This window comes from Crotalus tigris, unplaced genomic scaffold (genome assembly GCF_016545835.1).
Source record: "Crotalus tigris isolate CLP2741 ecotype Arizona unplaced genomic scaffold, ASM1654583v1 scf7180000024316.1084291, whole genome shotgun sequence".
NCBI lineage: Eukaryota > Metazoa > Chordata > Lepidosauria > Squamata > Viperidae > Crotalus > Crotalus tigris.
This window is the reverse complement of record NW_024100488.1, coordinates 535,721-561,408: the sequence shown is the minus strand read 5'-3', so window position 1 is coordinate 561,408 and position 25,688 is coordinate 535,721. Positions and strand designations below refer to the sequence as shown.

Below are 25,688 nucleotides of genomic sequence, written 5' to 3'. Positions count from 1 at the left end.
GGCGGCGCGCGCCCGCCCGCCCCTCCCCCCGCCCCTAGGTCGCGCGCCCGCGCTCCTCCGCTCAGTCCTCGTCCTCCCGCGCCGGCCGGCCGGGCCCGCGATGTGGCAGCAGCCGCCGCCGCCGCCGCCTCCCCCGCCGCTGCTGTCATCGCCCATGGAGGCCGAGCGGGCCCCGCCGGCCCGGGCGCCGCCGCCGCCTCAGGCCCTGGCCGCGGGGGGAGACCAGCCGCTGCCGCCGAGCGGGGCCGCCGCCGCCGCCAACACGGCGGGCAGCGGCGGGCCCGAGCTGAGCCTGCCGGGCATCCTGCACTTCATCCAGCACGAGTGGGCGCGCTTCGAGGCCGAGAAGAGCCGCTGGGAGGCCGAGCGGGCCGAGCTGCAGGTGGGGGGGCGCTCGGCGGGGCGGGGGAAGGGGGGGGGCAAGGGCGACCCTGCCCGCCGCCATCTTTCTTGCTGGTGGCCGGCGGGACGGGCGGGGGAGGGGAGGGGGCCGCTCCATCCCATAATATGGCTTGCCAAGCACCCCTCCCCCATTCTTAGCCTGGGCGGGGGGCTCCCAGGGGCCCCCCTCTGGATGGGTCGCTTTGGGGGGGCTGCTGGCAGTTGTAGTTGTAGACCTGCTTGGAGCCCCCCCCAGTTTCAAAGGGGGTCTGCAACCCTCCGGGGGTCTGCTTGGGGGGGGCGGTTTCAGGGACCCTCGAGCCCAGCACCTCTGAAAGCCCCCCCCCCAATTGGCTTTGCAGCTGTGCTGGGGTGGCTATTTCTGAATTGCCCCCCCTCATTCCTTTCTGGTCGCTCCTGTCCTGTAGAAAGCTGGGGTGGACATTTGGGGGACATGGACCCTTAACCCTCTTGACTGGGGGGGGGGTGTCTGTGAATTTGGGATGCAGTGGGAGGAGGTGGGCAGAAGTGAGACACTTAAGCCACCCCTTAATTTAGAATTAAGGATTCGATTGCAATAAAGTTTCTTTAGGATCGGAGTAATCATATATCTCAAACTGATAGATGCCACCCAGGTCTGTAATCTGGTTCAGCTTCCTTGATCTCAAAAGATCTAGGCAAGATTGGAGGGTGGAATGGTTTTCTTCCATCCTTCCGAGGTCGCTAAATGAGGACCCAGATTGTTGGGGGCAATATGCAAATAATCCCGACATTGTAAATTGCCTAGAGAGTGCTCTGTCTAAAGCGCTATGGGATGGTATATAAGCCTAAATGCTATAAGCCTAAATGCTGTTGCTGTTTCCACAAAAAAATGGGACCACCATTTGTCCAGGAAGGAATAAGGAAGGACTCCTGTCTTGGGACACGGGGTTGGACTAGAAGACCTCTGAGTTCCCTTCAGCCCTGGGATCCTATGAATGTTGACATACAGGAAAGGCGAGAACAGATTAGGGAGTCGAACAGCATCCCCCAAGAAGGTGGTTTGCAAATAGCTTCCGTGCTGGGGCTAAAAACACACATCCAGGCATGCTGGTGTAGTCTCCAGAACTTGGTCACAAAGCAATCCCTGGTTGTCTGATATTTAGGCCATAAACAGAGAAAGGAGAGAAGCATGCTAATAATATCTGTGAAGCATAACTTGATTTGAAGCTGCATGTAGCCCATGCATGGGGTGCCAAGTCCTGCTTTCACACAGTCTCAGATAATTTGGTGTATCGAGTCTGTAAATAAGAAGTTATCATTTTTGTCTTGGAATCTGGTATTGGAAAGACAATGAAATATCCCATCTTTAGCGTGCCCTCCCCCCCCCCAAGCTAGTGATGGAGTGGGGTAAGCAGGAAAATGTTGCAGGCACCTACTCAGTGGCAGATCAGGGAAGTATTAAAAGAAAGGAGCATCTGCAAGAGTTAGGGAGAAAAGCTCGTCACCCCAAACCGGTTGGGAAGCAACCACCCCCCTGCTGCCATAGTGACGGTGGAGAATATAGAAGGCGTGTGCGGTGCTTCTATATCTCAGAGCGTGTACAAATATGGGAGTGGGTGTGATTGACTGAAGACTGGAGACAACTTTGGCACAGGCAGACTTTTGAGCAAGGAAGGATCTATCTAGAGCAGGGGTAGGCAACCTTGGCTCTTTTATGACTTGTGGACTTCAACTCCCAGAATTCCTGAGCCAGGAATTCTGGGAGTTGAAGTCCACAAGTCATAAAAGAGCCAAGGTTGCCTACCCCTGCTCTAGAGAAAGGGTTCCCCACAATTGGCCTCGGGGGTCCTCAAACAAGAAGCAACGGATGGAAACTCACCAAAGAGAGAAGCAACCTGGAACTAAGAAGAAATTTCCTAACAGAACAATCAGTGGAACAGCTTGCCACCAGAAGTTGTGGGTGCTCTATTACTGGAGGTTTTCAAGAAAAGCTTGGACAGCCATTTATCCAGGATGGTACAGGCAGGTCTCCTGTTTGAGCTGCGGGTTAGACTAGAAGACCTCCAAGGTCCCTTCTAGCTCTATTCTGTTTGAAGTGCAAGTTGCTGGCCATCCTTTGAGGTCCTTTCAAAGGGTTTTGACTACAGGTAGTCCTTGACTTACAACCGTTTGCTTTGTGACTGTTTGAAGTTAACAGTGGCACTGGAAAAAATGACTTTAGGGACCGTTTTTCACATTTACAACCCTTGCAATATCTCTGCGGTCGCGTGATCAAAATTCGGACCCTTGGCAACTGATGTGTATTTACGACGGTCGCAGCGTCCCGAGGTCACGTGATCCCCTTTTGCGTCTTTCTGACAAGCAAAGTCAATCCGGGGGAAGCCGGCTTCGCTTAACAGTCGTGGCACTAACTTAACCGCTGCAGCGATTCACTCAGCAACTGTGGCAAGAAGGGATGTAAAATGGAGCAAAACTCGCTTAACAATCGTCTTGCTTAGGAGCAGAAATCCTGGGCGCAGTTGCGGCCGTAGGTCGAGGACCGCCTGTATGTCTTGGTGGTGTGAACTCAACCGTCGGGATTTATGAAGCTGGGATCTCCAGCGTGCTTTTCCTGGCGCCATATTCCTTGCCCAGCAAGTTTTGCAAGTCTTTTTGAAACAATTAAAAAAAGCCTTGCACCCTCTGTCTGTCAGAGCTGGAGGGAGGGGTGCGTCCCTGCGTGGTCGACCACGATTCAAGCCCCACTGAAACGAAACCAAAATCATCTCTTTAAGCCACCCTAATTCTAGAAAATGTGCTATATCTTCCTTTCTGAGGCTCTGGGTCCTGTCCCAGAGTTTATTTGCGAGAGCAGTTTTGGGAAGCCTCCTGACGCTTTTAACTGCCTGCTTAGTGCAGCCTGTAATCATTAACTCACTAAGCCTGTTTGCATTGGCCACGAGGTGGAGATGAGATAGCGCTGGTTGTGCTCGGTGTGGGTTGGCCCTGAGATGCCAGGGTTACCCTTGGAAGCAAACCTTTGGCCTGGGGGGGTCCACGTGATGCTTCTCTCGAGTTCCCTTCCCTTTGCGCAGTGATTTTGTTCGTAGGTGTGATTCACATATTGTGCTAAGCCAGCAATGGGCTTTCTATGATTTTTCCTTTGGATGTGATGTGAACTCAGCTAACTGTTCATGGTTCATGCAATGGACAAACCTAGTTCATACCATGGTTTAATGCAGTCTGCAAACCTGAACAGTGCCTTATCTTTCATGGTATGCTCATTTTTTCAGATATCTGTAGAATAATGGAAAGATTCCTCTCCCTCCCTCCCTCTTTCCTTCTCCCTCTTCTCTCTCTCCATCCCTCCCTTTCCTTCTCCCTCCCCCCCCCCCTCTCTCTCTCTCACACACACACACACACAAATCTCCGAGCACCATGTGTTCCCTCACAACAATCAAGTCTCTGGTCACCCCTATTGCCTCACTGGAAAAAGTTCTCCAGAAAAGGAGACTCCTATTTCAGAGGAAGTAAACTTTACAAATACATCTGCAGCTCGCAAAGGACCCCTCAGGTTGTGTGTCCCTTTCCGTCTGAAGAAGTGCCACCTCATCGAGGACCAATGATGAAAGACCCCCAGATTTGGGCGGTCTTGCTCTTGTTAGGGTCCAGCCAAAACCTGCTCCTCCCCATCCAGTCCACCCCAGGCTCCAGACACAAAACAGTCTTGCCTCCCTCGGTCAGCCCAGAGTAGAAAGCTATAACTGGGTGTCCTTGCTATACTGAAGTCTCTGGAGCAGTGTTTCTCAACCTTGACCATTTTAAGGCATGTGGACTTCAACTCCCAGAATTCCACAGCCAGTATTGCTGGCTGTGGAATTCTGGGAGTTGAAGTCCACATGCCTTAAAATGGTCAAGGTTAAGAAACACTGCAGTCTGGAGAGTCTCAGCCACCCAGGATGTGTTTTTTTTTTTTAAAGAGGCAATGGACTTTCTTGGTTTTTCCTTGAAGGATCTCTTCCTTCCAACAAGGAGACCCTCCCCAATGCTGGCCTTCCAACTCCCACAGTTTGACCGGGATGGTTAGTAGAAAACGGAGGTTCAAGGAAGACAAGGATGGACCGTTATCACCTGAGTCCTGGTCCTCCCCAAATGTGATCGGTGCCTTTCTCCAGCCTGAAAGCCAGCAGAAAACATCCAAATGATCGGCTTCCTCCACAGCCTCTGAACAACAACCCAAAAAGGAAAGGCTGCAGGCAGGCTGGATATTAGCCAGCCTTTCACCTTAACTCCTATTTGCAAGCACGGATTTCCCTGTCAAACTTTAGAAAGGAAACAGGCTCAAGGACACCCATTACTTATTATTCATTGATCCCATTTATACCACTGCCTGTCCCCCAAGAAGCAACTCTGGGTGATGTACAACAATTAATACAGGTTGTCCTCGACTTACAGCAGTTCACTTAGTGGCTGAAGTTAAATAGCACTGAAAAAAATGACTTGTGGCCATTTGTACACTCAATGACCATCGCAGCGACCTCAAGGTCAGATGATCAAAATTCAGACACTTGGCAACTGATTCATATTTATGACGGTCGCAGCGTCCCGGGGGGTGGGTCACGTGATCCTCTCTTGTGGCCTTCTGACCAGCAAAGTCAATGAGGGAAGCCAGATTCGCTTAATGACTGTGTTGCTATCTTAACAACTGCAGGGATTCACTTAACAGCTGTGGCAGGGAAGGCCATAAAAGGGGGCAAAATTTGCTTAACAAACGTGTCACTTAGCAACGTAAATTTTGGCGCTCAGTTGTGGTCGCATGTTGAGAGCTGCCTGTATAAAAGCCTTCATTTTAAAGAGAGAAAATGTGACAGTGAAAAATGAAAAACATGGTAAAAATTTGAAGTATGCAAAGCAACAGTGGAAGCGTTCTTCATGGTTGCTCAAGAGAGGAAGATCTGCATTTTTACTGCCACTTACTAACTGCAATTTAAGTTTTTGCTTCTAAACGCCACTGAGGTTTTTCTTGGCCTCTTGGCTTATTTCCCAGCATCCCTCAAGACCTGGACAGTAGATTTTCCTCCTTGTTCAAGTGATGGGGTTTTTTTTTGGTTTCAAGCCATATGAACAATCCGAGTCATGTAACGGCTGGACAGTTAAGTAAATAAGAAGGAAGACATAAGTAGCAAAAGCAGGCTGATGCCAAGATCAGAAGTGTTTCTCTCGCACTACGCTGAACAAAGAATCCTAGGGCTGGAAGGAACCTCAGAGGCCTTCTAGTCCAACCTCCTGGTCAAGGCAGGAGACTTTATTCCATCTCGGTCAAATGGTTCTCCAGTCTATTTTTGAGGAGCACCCACAACCCCTGGAGGCAAGCCGCTCCATTAATTAATTATACTCACTGTCCAAAAATTTCTTCATAGTGGGACCTCTCTCTTGAACGAGCTTTCACCCATTAACTTCTTGTCCTGTCCTCCTTTGGAGAATAAGACCATGCCTTCTTCTCTGTGGCAGCCCCTCACGTACTGAAGACAGCTATCGTGTCCCCCTGATTCCTTCTCTTCAACCCACTAGACATATCTAGCTCCCTCAACCGTTCAGCATACACTTTAGCCTGCAGACCAGGGGTGGGCAACCTTGGCTCTTTTAGGACTGGTGGACTTCAACTCCCAGATTCCTGAGCCAGCATGGCTCAGCTTGGAATCCTCTCCCTTTCCCCTCAGCACGGCTGGGGGTTGGACTAGATGACCTCCAAGGTCCCTTCCAACTTTACTACTATTACTAAAAAAAAGTCCACGAGTCATAAAAGAGCCAAGATTGCCTACCCCTGCTCCAGATCCCTTGTCCTCTTTATTGAACATCTCTGCAGAATTTCTAGGGTCTCAGCGTATTTTTGTGTGTGTGTGTATGTGTATTTTTGTGATTGGAACTGGATGCACCGATACAGGGTTTATGCTCCTCACGCACTCTTTTTGCATGATGTGGTATATTTGCGCGGCTGGCCAGAAGAGCCTGCCCTTAACTTGGGGTTTCCTGCCTCTCTTAGGCCCAAGTGGCTTTCCTGCAGGGGGAAAGGAAGGGGCAGGAGAACTTGAAGGCCGACCTTGTGCGGAGAATCAAGATGCTGGAGTATGCGTTGAAGCAAGAAAGGTGAGCCACCTTGCAGGTGGAGATTCGGAGGCGGGATGGGAGATACCCCTTAGTTCAGGGGTCCCCAAATGTGGCCAGCATAGGGGAATTCTAGGAGCTGGTGTCCCCAAGTCTTAAAAGTTGCCACGTTTGGGGACCCCTGCTTTAATTTATTAAGCTGGAAGTCAGCGCCCAAATTTTGGAAGGGGAAAGATACTCTATTTTTGAATGTCCTCACGGTCTGTAGGTATGTGAATATGGATGTGTTTATTCACCACTTATCTTGCCTTTATTAGTTTTGTAACTCAAGGCGGTGAACATATCCAACGCAACTTCCTCCGCCTATTTTCCCCACAACAACAGCCCTGTGAGGTGGGTTAGAGTGAGAGAGAGGGACTGGCTCAAGGTCACCTCTTCAGTTTTCAAGCCTAAGGCGGGATTAGAACTCCCAGTCTCCTGGTGATTGGCCCAAAATCACCCATCTGGCTTTTGTGCCTAAAGCAGGACTAGAACTCCCAGTCTCCTGGTGATTGGCCCAAAGTCACCCATCTGGCTTTCGTGCCCAAGGCAGGACTAGAACTCACCGTCCCCTGGTGATTGGCCCAAAGTCCCCCAGCTGTCTTTCCTGCTGAAGGGAGGACTAGAACGCCCAGTCTCCTGGTTTCTAAACCGGCACCTTCACTGTCAAACTGCCTCGCTGTGACCCCTCCTTTGAGGGCCACAGCGAGAAATTACTGCCGACATGCCACCTCCTTTCCTAAGTTTTCCTCGTTAACTCCAGGTCAAAATACCACAAGTTGAAATTTGGCACGGAGCTGAACCAGGGAGAAAAGAAACCGGAGCTTACCTCTGAACCAGGTAATGGGGCCGGGCTCACGTCTGCACCTCGGCCGGGGGGATTCCGGTTCCAGGGCCGAGGGACTCGCTGATGGGCCTCTCTTCCACGCTTAGTGTCCAACGGGCCAGCCGAGCTCCTTTCCCTGGAAAACAGCCCGTTCATCTGGAAAGAAGGACGCCAACTCCTCCGCCAGTGAGTAGAGGGGATTTCAAGGGGGGGGGTGTCTGCAAAGGCAGGGGAAGTGCACCGGCCCTCCCCACTGGGGGTTTTTGGGCTCCCAGCCTCCTTGGCAGCTGTTTTTGGGTCAGCGTTAACAAGGAGTGTGCCAGGTTCTTTTTCATCCTGATGAAGTGTGCATTTGACACGGGGGATCCCATCCTTTCTGGAAGGGCCCCAGTCCTTTTCTGGGTGTCTTCTGAGCTTCAGCGAGGCCCCTCTGAATCAAAACTGGGCTCTTTCCAAGGGTTTGCCCAACACAGGTAATCCTCCACTTACGACTGGAATGGAGCCTGCCCTGTCATGGTCATAAGTCATGTAAATAACTAAATATAAACTTTCTAAATAAATAAAGTCGGGATGGCCGTAAAACGGGCCAGTCACGTGTCCAATCTGATTTTTAAGACTTCTTTTTTCGTGGCAGTCATTAAACGAACCAGTGGTTTGCTACGGGCCACGTCACCCAAAAGAGGAAGTAAATGCAGGTTTTCAGCAAAACTTTGGCAAAACACAGTCAGGTAACCCTGAGATGCTGCAAATGGACGTAAACGCAGGCCGGTTGCCGAGCACCCAGGGTGCGGTCACTTGATTGGGGGGGCATGCGGCTGTCGTAAGTTCAGAACCAGGTCATCAGTGCCTCCAGAGAGGCCTGTCATAACTTTGAACGGCTGCAAAATGAGGACTACCTCGGTGACCTCGAGGCCACCAGTTGCCAACCTGCCCGTTGACTAAGGGCCGCCTTTCCTTCGGACCCCCGGGGTCCCTCCAGGTATTTGGAAGAAGTGGGCTACACGGACACCATCCTGGACATGCGCTCCAAGCGGGTTCGCTCGTTGCTGGGTCGCTGCTCCGTGGAGCTGAACGGAGCCCCCAAAGCCAGCGGCCTGGGGACCGGACCAGCCCTGGGGGCCACCAGCCTGAACGGAGGCGAATCGCTTCTGGTCAAGCAGATTGAGGAGCAGATCAAAAGGTGAGCGGCTTGGGGCGTCTGTCTGGGTTAGAATGACCTCGCTGGGACGCTTGTTTTGTGGGTGCTCATCACTGCTGCTTTTGTTAGATTTCCTGGAACAAGGAAGTGGGGTACGCGCAGTCTGTCTTCGTACTTCCTGTTTGATGCTGACATTAAGGAGCTCGTGGTAGCAGTGATGATTGTACCTAGTTTGGTAATGAAATGTCTGCTGGAAAACCACCAAGCTCAGCTAGCACTAACAATCCCACAGTCCTCCTTCTCCTCCTCCTCACTATTCCTTTCTAGCACTGATGATGTTACCTAGCTTGGTAATGAAATATCTGCACACCCCACAGTCCTTCTCCACAACTCTCCCTTTTAGCACTGATGATGTTACCTAGTAGGATCATGAAACGTCTGCAAGAACACCACCAAGCTCAGAGAGCACCAGGACCCCACAGTCCTCCTCCTCCTTCCAGCAAATTCCCTCCCTTCTAGCACTGATGATGTTACCTAGTTGGGTCATGAAATGTCTGCAAGAAAACCAATGAGCGTAGAGCGCACCAAGGATCACACAGTCCTCCTCTTCCTACTCCACCACCACCACCACCACACACACCCCCTTCTAGCACTGATGAGGTCGCCTAGTTGGGTCCTGAAACGTCTGCTAGAAAGCCCCCAAGCTCAGAGAGCACTGAGGACCCCACAGTCAAACCCTGAGCTACAGATATTCTCTTCCTTCCGACAGAAACGCTGGGAAGGAGGCGACGGACCGGATCAGCCACACCGTCATGGAGAAGATCCCCTTTTTGAGGGGCTGCGAGGACGACGACAGCGACGAAGAGGAAGATTTGGAAGGCCTGTCCCTGGAAACACAGCGCCAGCACAAGAAGCAGCGCGTAAAGGTATCCCCTTCGCTCTTTGTGAGGTTGCTGGGCTTAAGCAGGCACCAGGAGGCAGGCAGGCAGGAGACTATGCTGCTGAGTGGTGCCCAGTCTCCGGTGAGGACTAGAACCTTGTCATGTTAAGGATGGAAACCGGATTTGGGCTATTGCAATCAAATTTCTAAAGCAAAGCTGCCCCTGGAGCGAGAAGTGTGCAGCCCACAGCAGCCATTTTGGACACATTTTGGAAGCAGTTCAAGGGCGTGAAAGTTTTGCCTGTTCCTAGTTTGGTTTATTAATCAAGAGTTTTTCCTTTAAAACAGGGGTGTCCAACCTGGGCAACTTGATGACTTGTGGACTTCCAACTCCCAGAATTCCCCAGCCAGCTCATGCTGGCTGGGGACTTCTGGCAGTGGAAGCCCACAAGTCTTAAAAATTGCCAAGGCTGGACCCTCCCGCTTTAAAGCATGGGATATCAATCACGGCGTGGGTCCAGTTAGTCACGCCTTTTGCTGTTTGTGCGATGTTTTAATTTATTCCTTTAGTTTTCAAGTGTAAAAGGCAAAATATCAGCCTGTTGCCACCGAGGTAGCCCTCGTTCACTGAAGAAGCACTGCAGCTTCACAACAGGGGAATCCTGAGAATTAGGAGGCCTTATCAGGGACATTTTCCCCTTCCGTTCGATTTGGGGCACAAGGCATATTTTACAGCCTCGTCACCTCCCCTCGTGTGCCAGACCCCAAACTGCTTTTCTGTGGCCAAATTGGTGGAATCCCCTAGACGTGGATTAGGGAAGCAGCTCTAACCCAGCTCTGCTGGCCATGCTTTTCTTGGCAGCTCGCCAGCAAGCCCCCCATGCCCGAAGTGGAGGACGAAGATGACGATGAAGATTCGGAGGATGCCCTGAGCGAGTTTCACTTCTTGGGCTCCGGGGAAAACGGGGAAGGGTCTGGTGACAGCCGGTGTGCTGGAGATGGCAATGAGCTGGGTAAGTTCTCTGTGGAGTCGGCAGATGGTCTCCTTGCTTCTTTTTCCGTGAAGGGCATCGGGAAGTAGGAAGGTGAGAAGGCAGTTAAATGGGGGGCTGGGGGGGGGCTGCATCAGATGCCTTGTTGCGTCGCCACTGAAGCTGCTGGGAGCCCGAAGATCGGGAACAGGAGAGGCTGCCTGAGACGCCAGACCCAAATTAACAGAATAACAGAGTCGGACGGGACCTCGGAGGTCTTCTAGTCCAACCCCCTGCTCAAGCAGGAGACCCTATATCATTTCAGGCTGCAGGTAGTCCTTGACTTACAACAGTTCATTTAATGACCGTTCAAAGTCATTAAAGTTCAGTCATTCAAAGGCAGGAGAGGAAGCAGCGGATGGAAACTAATCAAGGAGAGAAGCAACCTGGAACTAAGGAGAAACTTCCTGACAGTTAGGAAAATTAATCAACTCCTTGCCTCCAGAAGCGGTGAATGCTCCCAACACTGGAAGTTTTTAAGAAGAAACTGGACAGCCATTTGTCTGAAATGGTATAGGGCAGTGTTTCTCAACCTTGACAATTTTAAGGCATGTGGACTCCAACTCCCAGAATTCCACAGCCAGCAATGCTGGCTTTGGGATTCTGGGAGTTGAAGTCCACATGCCTTAAAATTGTCAAGGTTGAGAAACACTGGTATAGGGTTTCCTGCCTGAGCTGGGGGTTGGACTAGATGACCTCCAAGGTCTCTTCCAACTTTATTGTTATTAAAGTTATAGCAGCCCTGGAAGAAGTGAGTTATGACTGTTTTTCACACTTAGAACCGTTGCAGCATCCAAAGAGTCACGTGATCAAAATCCGGATGCTTGGCAATTGACTCATATTTATGATGGTTGGAAGGTCCCGAGATCACGTGATCCCCTTTTGCAGTTGCCTGACAAGCAAAAGTCAACGGGGAAGTCAGATTCTTCCCTTAACTACCCTGTTACTGACTTAACAACAACAACGGCAGTGATTCAGAAAGAAAGAAAGAAAGAAAGAGAAAGAAAGAAAAAGAGAGAGAGAGAGAGAGAGAGGTTGTAAAACGAGGCAAAACTCAGCCATTGTCTTGCTTAGCAGCAGAAACTTTGGGCTCAGCTGTCACAAGCCGAGGCCTGCCTGCGTTGTCTCTGGTGACCCCTTTGTGCTCCCTGAATTTCAAAAGAGTGCCTGATTGGCAACCGTAGAGGCTGACTCAGTTTCCCTTCCCTGCCTGTCTTCCAGGGCCCCGCCGGGTGAAGCTGCAAGGGATGCTGGCTGATCTCCGCAACGTGGATGGACTCTCTCCTAAGCCTTCCATCCCGTCAGCCATGACTTCCCAGCCCAGATCCCACGAAGGTGACGGCTTGGCTAGACCCCCACACTTTACGGCAGGGGTCTTCCAACTTGGCCACTTTAAGACTTGTGGACTTCAAGTCCACAAGTCTTAAAGTGGCCAAGTTGGAAGACCCCACGCTTTACGGCCTCCGATTTCCCTTTTCCGTCGTTCTGCCCAAGGCATCTCTTCCTCCACCCAGCCCCGTCCGAACGCTGTCCTTTCCTCTCCCCAAATCAGGGTCGCTGGGCTTCTCCTCAGACGTCTTTATCATGGACACCATCGGAGGGGGGGAGGTCAGCTTGGGCGACCTTGCCGACCTGACCGTCACCAACGACAATGAGCTGAGCTGCGATGTGAGTAGCCTTGGAGGGGCATCTGGTATTCTTGACACTCCCCTTTGCCTGACTTGTCCTCTTGCACATTTCACTTCAGCCCCCCTGTGCTGTTGGGTGGGCCAAAAGAGAGGGGTCTGCAGGGCGGGGGGAAGGTTGCCTGCGGGAAGCCCCGGGTGTTGAGTCTTTTCTCTCCCCCTTTCCCAGCTCTCGGACAGCAAAGATGCTTTTAAGAAGACGTGGAACCCCAAATTCACCCTGAGGAGTCACTACGATGGCATTCGAGCCCTGGTCTTCCACCACCGGGAGTCGGCTTTGGTCACGGCCTCGGAAGATGGCACTCTGAAGCTGTGGAACCTTCAGAAGACCGTGGCTGCCAAAAAGTGAGCCCCGAGGGAAACTAACTTACTTACTTCCCTCCGTTCTGTCTGTCTATATCTATCCTGTCTGTCTCTCTGTCTGAGTCCCCTTATTGGGAAGATGGGCAGCATAAAAATTTAATAAATAAAATAAAAAATAAAGATACTATCTATCTCTTCTCTTTCTCTCTGTCTCTCCATCCATCTGTCTGTCTGTCTAGCTCTATCTATCTATCTATCTATCTATCTATCTATCTATCTATCTATCTATCATCACTATCCTGTCTGTCTGTCTGTCTGTCCATCTGTCTATCTATCTATCTATCTATCTATCTATCTATCTATCTATCTATCTATCTATCTATCTATCTATATCTATCATCACTATCCTGTCTGTCTGTCTGTCCGTCCATCTGTCTGTCTATCTATCTATCTATCTATCATCACTATCCTGTCTGTCTGACTGTCCGTCTATCTATCTATCTATCTATCTATCTATCTATCTATCTATCTATCTATCTATCTATCAAATTTCTGTACCACCCACCACACTTCTGTGTCTCTGGGCAGTTTTACATCAGTAAAATTGTGTAAAATCTATAGTTAAAATCACAATTAGAACCCAGATTAAAACAAAGTTTAAAAAAACGGCAGAGTCCAAAGGCAGAGGAAGCACCTTCAGCCCACCAACCACCCCCAGGGATTGGAGGGCACCCTTCGCACCCCAGGCCAGTTGGCAGAGCCAGGTTTTCATGCTCTTCTGGAAGACCAGGCGCGTGGGGCCCCACATCACCTGCGGGGTCAAGATGTTCCATAGGGTGGAGGCAGAGAAGGGTCTCCCCCTGCCTTTTCACTGGAGCAGGGCCCTGGGCCCCTCTGTGGGGATGCCATGACTTCTGCCGAAGGATTTCTACTGTCGAGATGTGTTACAGGCCGAGCGCCAGCCGGTTAAACCCCGCGAGGCTTTTTGACAGGACAGGAGCCACAGGAGGTCTGGAGGGCGCCAGGTTGGGGAAGGACGGGTTAGCTGAGCCCTCGATCCACTGGCCCCGCTTGATTCCACTCTGCTGACGTTAGGCTGCTGCAGGCCAGGCGGGGAGACCCCTTGGAGCCCCCGGAAACCGACAGGATGGCCAGGGGAAAAAAGACCAAATCGAGATGACCCCTCTGATATTGTTTGGTCCTCTCTCTCCTCTTCCGGTTACAGGAACGCCGCTTTGGATGTGGAACCGGTCTACGCATTCAGAGGACACAGGTGCGCAGATTTATTTATTTTATTTATGAGACTTATATACCACTTTAAGTACAAGCACTCTCTAAGCGGTGTACACCAGTAAGCAATGTATATATATATTTACATTGCCCCCCAACAATCTGGGTCCTCATTTTACCTACCCCGGAAGGATGGAAGGCTGAGTCAACCTTGAGCCGGTGAGATTTGAACCGCTGACCTGCTGAACACAGTCAGCTAAAGTGGCCTGCAGTACTGCACTCTGACTGCTGCGCCACCTCGGCTCTTCAGCTCTTCGGCTGAGGTGGGGGGGGGGCTTTTTCTAGGATGCAGGAAAATGCAGGCATCCCTGACTTACAACAATTCATTTAGTGACCGTTCGGAGTTACAGCGACACTGAAAAAAGGGACTTAGGGCTGTTTTTCCCACTTACGACCTTTGCAGCCTCCCCACGTCACGTGACCCAAATTCGGACGCTTGGCAACTGACTCGTATTTATGACGGTCGCAGCATCCCGGGATCACAGGATCCCATTTGGCGACCTGACAAGCAAAGCCCATGCCCTGACTAACGGGGGGGAGGGGGGAAACGGGGAACAGAACCTCAGAAGGCAACAGAACCATCTTCCCAAGAAACCTGGAGATTCCTGAGAATCGGGCTTCGGAAGGCCGTTCGGACACGCGCTTCCTCCTCGCCTCTTCCGAGTCCTTCCCTGACGCTTCCCCTTGGTTCCTTCCCAAGGGGCCCGGTGCTCTCTGTGGCCATGGGTTGCAACAGCGAATCCTGCTACAGCGGTGGATCGGATGCGAGGATCCGCTGCTGGAAGATCCCCGATTTGGGCATGGATCCTTACGACGGCTACGGTAGGAAACTCCCCGGCTTCAGCAGCCCCCCTGCCCCCCCGCCTCCTGGCTTGCAGAGTCGAATCCCGAAAGGAAACGTCGGATGCAGAGTCGGGTTGATGGTTCGGAGACGGGGAACCGTTTGTTGCGTCATTTAGTTAAACCAGTGGTTCTCCACCTGTGGGTCGGGACCCCATTTGGGGTCGAACGACCATTTCACGGGGGTCGCCAAACAACGCAGTCCGCCATTTTTCCCCCTTTTCCTTAGCTGTGCTCCTCCCTTTTATTCTATTGGCTTTTGAAAGCCAATAGAATAGACTCTCTTGAACAGAGTCTAATTCTATTGGCTTTCAAAGGCCAATAGGAATGGTCCAGGCTGTCTCTGCCCTGCTGAGCCCGCCAAAAGCCCCATTCTGCAAACGGTGCTGACCAGTTGAGTAGTCCTCGACTTATGACCGGTTGAGTAGTCCTCGACTTACGACCGGTTGGGGGTCACGGCATTAAAAAGGTTGAGAACCACTGAGTTAAATGTTCCTTTTTACGTGTTCAGTTGTTCGGCAGTTGTCTTCGTCAATATGGTTTATTGATTACTAAGATTTATTTACTTTATTTTTATCCCGCCTTTGTTATTTTTATAAATAGGGCAGCGAACTAATATTCCTTCTTCCTCCTATTTGCCACACAACAGCCACAACCCTATGAGGTGGGTTGGGCTGAGAAAGAGTGAATTTATTGTCTCCTGGCGATTGGCCCAAAGTCACCCAGCCGGCTTTCATGCCTAAGGCGAGACTAGAACTCACTGCTTCCTGGTTTCCAGCCTCCTTCCTTCAGCACTAGACCAAACGGGCTTTTATGCTAGTTCGGTCTGAACACATCTGAGCAGCTGGCAGGCAGAACCGTCTTTCCCTGCTTCTGAATTCACGTTCCCACCCGAAGGGCCTGGTGTTCTCCTTGGTCCCCCCTCGTTTGCTGCGAGGCGTCTGCACAAGCGAAGAGTGGCAGACACCGTCTCTCTCTCTCTCTCTCTCCCTCCTTGTGGCCTAGATCCGAGTGTGCTCCACACTGTCCTGGACGGCCACACGGATGCCGTCTGGAGCCTGGCGTTCAGTCTCTCCAGGAACCGCTTGGCCTCCTGCTCGGCGGACGGCACTGTGAGGATATGGGACCCCTGCAGCGGCTCCTGTCTCAGCACCTACAATGCGGAGAGCGGTGAGCTGGTCTGGGTGCGGGTTCTGCAGAGGGGCGCACGGGGCTCTGCAGGCACCATAAGGGGGTGATGCAAACTCCATCCTTTGAGATAAGACAAGATGTGTGTATTTCACCATGCACATGTATGCATTCGAACTAGACTGTGATGTTTCTCTGTGTCATATACACAATACAGATAGGTAGGTAGGTAGGTAGGTAGGTAGATAGATAGATAGATAGATAGATAGATAGATAGATAGATAGATAGATAGATAGATAGATAGATAGATAGATATTATTTATTATTTATGAGACTTATACACCGCAAGCACTCTCTAAGCGGTGTACACCAGTAAGCAATGTATATATATATACATTTCCCCCAACAATCTGGGTCCTCATTTTACCTACCCTGGAAGGCTGGAAGGCTGAGTCAACCTTGAGCCGGTGAGATTTGAACCGCTGGCCTGCTGAACACAGTCAGCTAAAGTGGCCTGCAGTACTGCACTCTAACTGCTGCGCCACCTCGGCTCTTAGGTAGATAGATAGATAGATAGATAGATAGATAGATAGATAGATAGATAGATAGATAGATAGATAGATAGATAGGAGACAGACAGATATAAATGTAGATAGATAGATAGATAGATAGATAGATAGATAGATAGATAGATAGATAGATAGATAGATAGGAGACAGACAGATATAAATGTAGATAGATAGATAGATAGATAGATAGATAGATAGATGGATGGATGGATGGATGGATGGATGGATGGATGGATGGATGGATAGAATAATCACAGACCGTTTAGAATACATAGTGGAAAAAAAGAGTCCTGAGAGTTAACAAGGTTGAAACATCCTTGAATATAAGTTACAAATCTGTTGTAATGTCAGATGGTCAATAAATAAATGGTTGTAAGTCAAGGACTACCAATAAGTTAAAAATCAGAATACTACTTTTATTATTATTACATTCGGGGGCTGACCTCCCCCCGGTCCTGCTGCTCCTCCTCTGCAGAAAATGGGAGCCCCACCTCCGTCGCCTTCTCCAGCACCGATGCCACGCGGGTGGTGGCGGCTTTCCAGACGGGCAGGGCGCTGCTCTACGACGTGGAGGCTTCCTGCCCTGTCCTGGCGTTCGAGAGCAGACCTGCCCCTGGTGAGTTGGGGCGGGTGGATGACGAGGGGGAGGCTGGTTTCCCGAGGGAAGGGCTTTCGGTGGTGTGGTGGGGGGAGTTGTGGGCTGTTGTGTGAATTTTAGCCGGGCGGGTTGCGTTCTAAAATGAAGGAAGTGTCTTTAGTTCTGGAAGCAGAGCTCACGCCCTTCTCTTGCCCTCGGCCAGGCGCCAGTCAGATCAACCAGGTGGTGAGCCACCCCACCCAGTCCATCACGATCACCGCGCACGACGACCGAGGGATCCGTTTCCTAGACAATCGGACAGGTAAGGGGGGGCTTGGGCCCTCCGGTTCCTTCAAGGGCTCCTGGGTGCTCTCTGAGCTGGGTGGTTTTCTTGCAGACGTTTCATGACCCAACTAGGCAACATCATCAGTGTTAGTAAGGAATGAGCTGAATTTCAAGCCTGAGATTCAGATATCCTCCTTTATCTGGTTCCTTCACAAGAACAAGCAGCGACCCCCATTCAGGGCTGGAAAAGAAAGCCTTCAGGATCCGGTCTAGCCCTGATCACTCTTCCCCTCCCTCTCTGCCCAGGAAAAGTCGTGCACTCTATGGTGGCCCACCTGGATGCGGTTACCTGCCTCGCCGTGGATCCCAACGGAGTCTTCCTCATGTCAGGAAGTAGGTACCTGCTCGCTTCCTTTCTCTCCTGGGCAGAGAAACGAGCCTCGCAGCCGACTTCGCAAGTGCCGTTCAGAACAACAAACGGGAGGGATGAAGCTGTAAGGTCTGCAGGTCCTCGGCTTCTGTCGGAGCCGGCCGGGGCATTTGAAGGCCCCTTTGGCTGCCCTTGTCCAGCTGGCCTAAGGAGTTGGAAACCAGGGGTCAGCAAGGGCACTCCGCGCACACGGATTTATTCTGAAGGCGACGGCTCCTTTTTCCCGTTGATATCCAGGCACTCCTCGACTTACACCCACAACAGAGTTCAAAATTTCTGTTGCTAGGCGAGACCGTCATTAGGTGGGTTTTCTCCCATTTTACGGCCTGCCTTGCCACAGCGGTTAAGTGAATCACTGCAGTTTTTTTAAGTTAGCCACACGGCGGTTAAGTGAATCGGGCTTCCCTCGTTGACTCAGCTTGTCCGAAGGTGGCCAAAGGGGACCACGTGACCTTAGGGCACTGCGACCGTCGTAAATGGGAGTCAGTTGCCAAGCATCTGAATTTTGATCCAGTGATCAGAGGGATGCTGCAACGGTCGTAAGCCTGAAAAACGGTCATAAGTCACTTTTCTTTCCAGCGCTGTTGTAAGTTGAAACACTCACTACATAAAACAGTTGTAAGTCAAGGACACCTGTCTGTGTGTGCCTACACACCTTCACATCCCTGTTGGTTCCATCCTCTGGAACCATCCTGGTTTCTCGTGTGGCCTCTTGGATAAATCAATTGCCCCTCCCCCCTGTGTTGGACAAGTCCCAAGTCTTGGATTCAAATGCTGACAGCCCCGTCTGAGTCCTCCCTTAAGAAGGAGCCGTTTGGCCTTCAGAGGGCCAGCCCTGCTCTTGGTTTTTGCCCGAGTGGCCGTGCCAGGAAAGGAGGAAGACCCTGGGAGCCCAGGAGGGTCTTGCATTGCGTGGGTGCGCAACTCTGGGTGTGGTTGTGGGTGCTTCCAGCTGCTCTCCTCCCACAGGCCACGACTGTTCGCTGCGGCTGTGGAACCTGGATAACAAGACCTGCACGCAGGAGATCACGGCTCACCGCAAGAAGCACGAGGAAGCCATTCACGACGTGGCCTTCCACCCCAGCAAGGCCCTGATCGCCAGCGCGGGCGCCGATGCCCTGGCCAAGGTCTTCATCTGAAGGGGAGGCAGGCCGGCAGGTAGGCCCTGTCTCGGTGGGGGGGGGGGAGAGGAGACAGGCAGCATCTGGGCAGGAGGGTCAGACTAGAGGACCTCTGAGGTCCCTTCCGACTCAGTTACAGGTAGTCCTTGACTTAACGACCAAATGTCTGTTGCTAAGTGAGCCAGTTAAGTGAATTTTGCCCCGTCCGAATTTTGATCCCGTGACCGTCGCGAAGCTGCACCGGTCGTAAGTGCGAAAAGCGGTCATAAGTCCCTTTTCTTTAATGCCGTTATAACTTTGAGTGGTCGCTAAATGAACTGTTGTAAGTCAAGGTCTACCTGTATTCTCTCAGGCTGTTAGGAAACACCCCCCCCTCGCCCCCTCCGGGCTTCTTCACAAGCCTCTTTCTTTCTCCTCTTCCCAGGATTCCTGGCTCTTCCGCTGCCTTCTTTCTCCGGCCCGGTAGCGGTGCTACGACGGCGCGTCCCTCACCTGCCGGGACCCCTCCCTGTCTCCCCTGAGCTCGGGACCAATGCCTGCTGGACAGCACGAGGGGCCAGCCACGGCTCCTTCCTCGAACTCAGAGCTCACCTTCTTCACCAGCACTGAAATCTCTGTTTTTCCACTCATTTCATGGCCCCTGTGGTTTTTATTTCCCAGCTCAGGGAGTGGAAAAAAAAAACATTTCCTCCCCCCCCCCCATTCCAGTAGCTTGAGGAGGGGCATCTGGACTTCCCCACACACGAAACCTCTGCCTCCTTGGGAAAGGGAGGGGCATTTCAGTCTCTCCCCTTCTCAGCTCAGTTGGCCAAGGACATTTTTTTCAAAGGTTTTGAGCCGGTTTGATGCCGCACAGACTCTTTCCCGAAGGTGGACAAAATGCGAACAGGCCGTTGACTCGTCCTCCGGCCCCACAGCGGGGGCTTCGGGGCTCAAGAGCCGGAAGGAAATCAAGTGCCAACGTTTGCTCCTTCTGAGCCACGGGGATCCCCTCGTTCTGCCTCTCCTCCACCTCTTCAGCCCCTCCGGATTTGCACCCCTGGGGAACGCCTCGCTCAGCGGCAGCGATCTTGGGAAGAGGAGACGGGGTGTCATTCTCTTCCAACCCCCTGCACCCCCATTTCCCAGGCAGGCATCCTGCAAGAGGCTGAAGATCTGGGCGGGGGTCTCCTCTGCTTTTGCCGTTATTCTAAAGCAGGGGTCTGCAAACCTGGCCCCTTTCAGACTGGTAGACTTCAACTCCCAGAATTCCCCAGCCACCGAAGAATTCTGGGAGTTGAAGTCCACAAGTCTTAAAAAGGGGCCACGTTTGGAGACCCCCGTTCTGAAGGGGGCAGGTAAGAGAAGGGGTCCAGAAGGAGGGGAGCAGGATTGACCAGCCAACCAGCCCATGCTGGTCTCCCCTGCTAGTGACGAAACATCCCGGCTTCTTCCCCTCCTTGCTGGCGGTGGGCTTTGTGGGCAGGAGAAGGGGGCTCTGAGCATGTGATGAATAAGGGGGTGATGAGGAGGGTGAAAAGTTTGGGGAAAGAACATTGAGAGGGAGGGGAGGGGATTGTAAAAGTGGCTGGATGGCCTCGTCCTGGGCTAAGAGGAAGGGGTGCTTGCTTCTAAGCGGGTGGGTGGGCTGCATGCCTGCAGAAGGTCTGGCAGCCACCAGATTTGACGCCTGGAAGCCAGCAATCCACGGTGTTTCTCAGTTTTGGCCACTTTCACACACGTGGACTTGGAGTCCCACTGGCTGGGGAATTCTGGGAGTCGAAGTCCACGTGTGTTAACGTTGGTAAGCTTGAGAAACTATGTAATAATGTTCCCATTGCCTCTTCTTTCAAAGCCACTGACGTCCAGGGCCCCCCTTCAGTTGCCCAGCTTGCCTGGAGGGTCCTTTCTAGCAATAAAGCCCCCCTCCCTCCCTCTTAAGATTCTTGCTTCTGCTGTCCTCTGTCTAACTCGGTCGGAGGGGGGGCAAGTTTTTGCTCCAAGCAAGGAAACTGGCAGGCCTGGTGACCGTTTAAAGCAAGATGCACGTTTCCCCCCATGGGAGACTTTATTAGAGAGGGGGCATTATTTGGGGGGCCGATCCATACACTATAAGATGACTTTCTTTAAACCTGGGGCTGTCGGGAAAGACTCCAGGTTGGAGATAGGTTTATTTTCTCACCTGGTCGCTAAATATGTCAGTTTGGCAACCAGGTTTAATCCAAGGTTCGGAAAGAAACGAAGGCAGCTTGTAGATTCAAGGATGGGGAAGGGGCGCCCCCCATTTTCTGTAGCACATCTGCTCTGTTGCCCCAAATCAGCCACACACTAAGCTGGGGTAGGCAGCTAAGAGCCTCTACCCTTTTTCCTGGCCTGGGAAACCTATGAAAAGAGACCCAGGCGGTTCTTCAAAGCGCTGGCATACATCTACGCAATTTTGGTCATATCTGCAGCGAGGGGTCCCAAAAGTCAAGGGAGCGAGCACCACCAGGAATCAAAACCCTGTCCCTTTTTTTAAATGCACATCAATGGGCTTTGATTTCCCAACTCTGACCTCCGTCTTGCCCTTATAAGCCCCACCCCTCCCTCCCTATAAATATCACCCAAGCTGTTTGGAAAGACACCCCCCCTCCCTGCAGTTGGAAGTAAGTTTTAGAAAGAAAAGAAAAAAACCACGCCAGTTTGGGTTTCACTTTTTAGATGTTTTATCTCTTTTCGTTCGGGGTGGGTATTTGGGTCTTCCTGGTTTGTTTTTTATATATTCTGTACAGTTGAGAAAAATAAGGTTTGAAAAGAAAAAATGCCCCCCCCCCAGCACTCCGAAGGGCTGATCCTGAAATAACCACAACCTCATTATCACTGTGTGATAGTTTCTACGCACCAACCCGGTCTTTTTTTAAAAGGAAAAAACGTCCCATTTGAACTCGGGCCCGGGGGTGGGAGAGGGAGGGGCTGACTTCAGAGGCAAGAAGCAGCCGTGTCATGCACACCCCAAATCCACCCCCCCCCGAGACTCACTACTGGCCTCTCCCCCCACGCCCCTTTTTCTCCCATTCACCCCTCCTCCCCGTGGGGCTCATCGATATGAACCGAGCACGCCTGCTTGCTTTTTTTTTTTTTTTTTAAATGCCAATTTAGCTTTCTCCTATATTTATTTGAACTTTCTTGTCTTTATAATTTGGGGCCTTGTTTTAATCCGAAAACTGAACTGTATGTGGCACAAAAAAAAAAAAAAAAGGGAAAAACTGCCTCGGTAATAATAATATTAATAATAAAAGTAATTAAAAAAAACATGTCATTGTTTTGCAATAAGAGCCGGAATATGCAACTCTTTTTTTTTTTCTGGTTTTCTGCAACGTTCAAGGCCCGTTGCACACCCATTCACAAGGGCTGTTTCAAGGGTTGGATTTTTCTGTACAGGGAGTCAATTGAAATTACAACAATTTGGTGGCCGTTCAAAGTTACAATTGATCGGTCACTGAAAAAAGTGACGACTGTTTTTCACACTTAACAACCATTGCAGCATCCCTGTGGTCACGTGATCAAAACTCAGACACTTGGCAACTGACTTGTACTTATGGCGGTTGCATGGGGGGGTCATGTGATCCCCGTTTGCGACCTGACAAGCAAAGTCAATGGGGGGAAACCAGTTTCGCTTAACTAAACAGGGTACTTCTTTGGAGATGGGTGGGAGCCAGGCTGCTCTTTCCTTCTGGGGGAGGGGCAGGCAGCCCTCCCCCACAACCCTGGGAATACTTTTCCATCCACTTCTCTTCCTTTAAAAAGGATGGTGCCGTTTTGGGGGAGGGGAAGCATTCCAACACACGTTCCTGTTTTCCCAACAACAACCCTGTGAGGTGGGTGAGGCTCAGAGAGAGAGAGACAGACTGGCCCAAAGTCACCCAGCCGGCTTTCATGCCCAAGGTAGGACTAGAACTCACCGTCTCCTGGTGATGGGCCCAAAGTCACCTAGATGGCTTTCACGCCTCAGGCGGGACTAGAATTCACCATCCTAATTTTCTATCTTCTGGCTTGGCTGGCTGAGGAATTCTGGGAGTTGAAGTTCACCAGTCTTAAAAGTGGCCAAGTTTGCAGACCCCCCTGCCTTAAGATAAATAGGAACCCAACTCTCTGAATTGCACATGGTTAGTTATCACCCTGCCGCCTGTTTCCTCTTGTGGTTGAAATAGCAACCCTATTTTTTTCAAACAAACAAACACCCTGCCATGCGCGGGGAAAGGATTTCCCGTTCTGTTCTCCCATTCTGCTGAAATTCAGGCCCTGAGAAGCAGGAGGGGGCATGCCCTGAGCCAGCTTGGCGTGCAACTGCTCCCCTGCCACCCCACCCCACCCTGGGCATGGCTCTCTGGAGCGCTCATCGGTTTTGGCTTTAGGAAATGAAGCGTGGCACGGCCTGCCAGGCGCTGCACCTGGCTCAGGAAGGCTTCCTGGGCTGGGGCATCCAACAAGCGAGCGGTGCCCTCAGGGTGGCACCCTGTCGGACCTGCTTTGGCTGCCAGGGCCCTTTGGGTGTCTTTGGGCAGGTGGAGCTGCTGCTTCGGCTGGTTTGACTGCTTCATCCTCCCTCGGCTGCCCGCCTTGTTTTTCAGCAGCAGCAGGAGAGGAGGGGAGTCATTGTGGCTCAGGGCTGAACTGGGGGGGGGGTCTTCGGTGGGCTCTGAGCTGGAGGGTTGTTTTACCCAATTAAGGAGCACCCTCTGCGCCAGAAGAGAGTGCAGATTGTGGAAGGAGACTCGGGGGTCCTTGGTGCTCTCTGGGCTTTTTCTTTTTTTTTTTTTTTTGCAGACATTTCACGACCCGAGTGGGTAACCTCATCAGGGTGAGAAGAGGGGATCCTGAACCCTGCAATCGCCATAAATACGAGTCAGCTGCCAAGCCTGTGAATTTTGATCACGTGACCAGGGGGATGCTGCAGGGTCCCGGGGAACACCTGATCCCCTTCTGCGATTTTCTGACGAGCAAAGTTAACGAGGGAAGCCGGAACCACTCGACCAGCGGGTGGCTAATTGAACAACTGCAGTGATTCACTTAGCAACTGTGGCTAGGAATGTCATAAAACGGGGCAAGGCTCACTTAAAGAGTGTCTCGCTTAGCAGCAGAAATTGTCGTAAGTCGAGGACCGCGTGCAGTCAAGGCAGTTTATATTTATCGATCGCTTTTTGTCTTTGTTTCGAAAAAGCTACTGGGAAGGAGAGCCCAAGAGGCTTCACACCCAGGGCTGGCATGCAGGGAGAGCCCCATTCCAGGCTGTGGGAACCACGCTGCCCAGGGGCGTAATCTGGGTAGCCTCTCCAGCAGGATGTTTCTTCCAAGGCAGACAGGAAGACGGAGCCAAACCGCCCCTCCTTAGCTTCCAGGAACAGCTCTCGGATATCTGGCAGCTGCAGCCTTCGGGCCTCCTTCAAGAGGACTGGCTGCATCGGAAGAGGCCCCAAGCGAAGGTCTGCCAAGAAAGGCGGTCCGAATCGATTGGGTCGTATCTCGCTTTTACTATTTTGACAAATTAGGCAGCGAAGATAATCCAAGACATCTTCCTTCTCCTGTTTTCCCCACCACAACAACCTTGTGAGGTAGGTTGGGTTGAGAGAGAGGGGCTGGCCCAGAGTCACTCACTCAGCTGGCTTTTGTGCCTAAGGCGGGACTAGAACTCACCATCTGGGGATTGGCCCAAAGTTACCCAGTCGACTTTTGTATTGGCCCAGTGTCACCTAGCCAGCTTTCCTGCCTAAGACGGGACTAGAACTCCCAGCCTCCTGGTAATTGGCACCCAGCATGTTTTTATCGCTAAGGTTGGACTAGTCCAGTGTTTCTCAACCTTGACAATTTTCAAGCATGTGGACTTCAACTTCCAGAATTCCACAGCCAGCAATGCTGGCTGTGGAATTCTGGGAGTTGAAGTCCACATGCCTTAAAATTATCAAGGTTGAGAAACACTGGACTAGAACTCACCGTCTCCTGGTGATTGGCCTAAAGTCACCCAGCCAGCTTTCATTGCTAATGTGGGATTACAACTCACCGTCTCCTGGTTTCTTGCCTGGTGCCCTAAGGACTAGACCGGGGGTAGTCAACCTTGGCTCATTTATGACTCGTGGACTTCAACTCCCAGAATTCCAGCTGGCTCAGGAATTCTGGGAGTTGAAGTCCACGAGTCATAAAAGAGCCAAGGCTGCCTACCCCTGGACTAGACCAAACTGACTGGATTTTTTGAACCAAACCTTTTTTTAACAGAAGATGCCGCCAGTTTAAATGAAAGATTAAGATGGATGGACTCCAACTCCCAGAATTCCTCCGGCAGTCCAGCCATCTTAAAGGCGCTGAGCTTGACCTACCTACACTGTCCTAGACGAACCGTAAAGCAAGCTATAAGGAACTAGATCTTGGCTTATGGAAAGCAAGCATTCTTCTGCCTGGTTAGAAAACCTGCCAGGCTGTGAGGACAGAGGAGGCCTGAGAACATGCCAACTATTCTCAGAAGCTTCTTTCCATCGCTCTGAAGTCATGAGTTCAAAACATGACATTAGTTTCATTGATCCTTGGGTTGCATTTTCATCCCACCTTTTTGTTCAGGAGCAGAAGGTGTGGTCATTCTCTAACACACACACACACCCCTCCCACCTTGTTTTCCCCAAAAAGCAAGCACAAGGATCTCCTGCCATGAGTGGGGGGGGGGTGGACTAGAAGACCTCTAGGTCCCTTCCAGCCCTTTTTTTTTCGGTGTTCTGTAAATGTAGTAAACATCTATTTGAAAGACATTTACAGAATTGGTGTAGAACATAGAATGTAACAATAGACCAGGCATCCATTTGACAGGGAATGTATAAGATCCTCTATCTTGAGCCGGGGCTGGACTAGAAGACCTCCGAGGTCCCCTTCCAGCGCTAGGATTCTATGTTCTGTGTTCCACCCTCTGAAGCAGGGTGGTCTCCAAAGTCTCCCAAGGCGTTTTTGACAAGGGGGAGCTGGGTCTCCTGGCTACTAAAAGGCCACACCTGAGTTCCCACACCTGTTCCCGTTCGGATGACTCAAGTCTTCCATTCCGGGAAGAAGAGCTGGAGAGCGATTTCTTATGATCACATCTTCCCTTTGAGTCTTGGTGGG

At 51.4% G+C, this 25,688-nt stretch overlaps 1 protein-coding gene and 1 long non-coding RNA gene across 2 annotated transcripts; both read left to right on the top strand.

The window, feature by feature from the left end:
* Positions 1 to 38: 38 nt before the first annotated feature.
* STRN4 (striatin 4) lies at positions 39 to 21,808 on the top strand. Its single transcript, XM_039325069.1, has 18 exons — positions 39 to 382; positions 6,386 to 6,489; positions 7,250 to 7,326; positions 7,420 to 7,498; positions 8,292 to 8,492; positions 9,220 to 9,376; positions 10,193 to 10,343; positions 11,583 to 11,696; positions 11,914 to 12,029; positions 12,216 to 12,391; positions 13,575 to 13,622; positions 14,340 to 14,461; positions 15,485 to 15,649; positions 16,653 to 16,793; positions 16,978 to 17,076; positions 17,346 to 17,432; positions 18,439 to 18,627; positions 19,015 to 21,808. Exons 1-17 carry the CDS (start codon positions 101 to 103, stop codon positions 18,606 to 18,608), a joined length of 2,289 nt encoding a protein of 762 aa, XP_039181003.1. The 5' UTR covers positions 39 to 100; the 3' UTR covers positions 18,609 to 18,627; positions 19,015 to 21,808.
* Positions 21,809 to 23,808: 2,000 nt separating this feature from the next.
* Positions 23,809 to 25,120, top strand: LOC120299875. Its single transcript, XR_005554493.1, has 2 exons — positions 23,809 to 24,160; positions 24,819 to 25,120. It is a non-coding gene; the product is annotated as an uncharacterized LOC120299875 (long non-coding RNA).
* Positions 25,121 to 25,688: the final 568 nt, after the last annotated feature.

Coding starts and splice junctions, on each gene's coding strand:
- STRN4 (XM_039325069.1), top strand. CDS start 101: ATGTGGCAGCAGCCGCCGCCGCCGCCGCCTCCCCCGCCGCTGCTGTCA. Junction 383..6,385: donor CCGAGCGGGCCGAGCTGCAG/GTGGGGGGGCGC, acceptor TGCCTCTCTTAG/GCCCAAGTGGCTTTCCTGCA. Junction 12,392..13,574: donor AAGACCGTGGCTGCCAAAAA/GTGAGCCCCGAG, acceptor TTCCGGTTACAG/GAACGCCGCTTTGGATGTGG.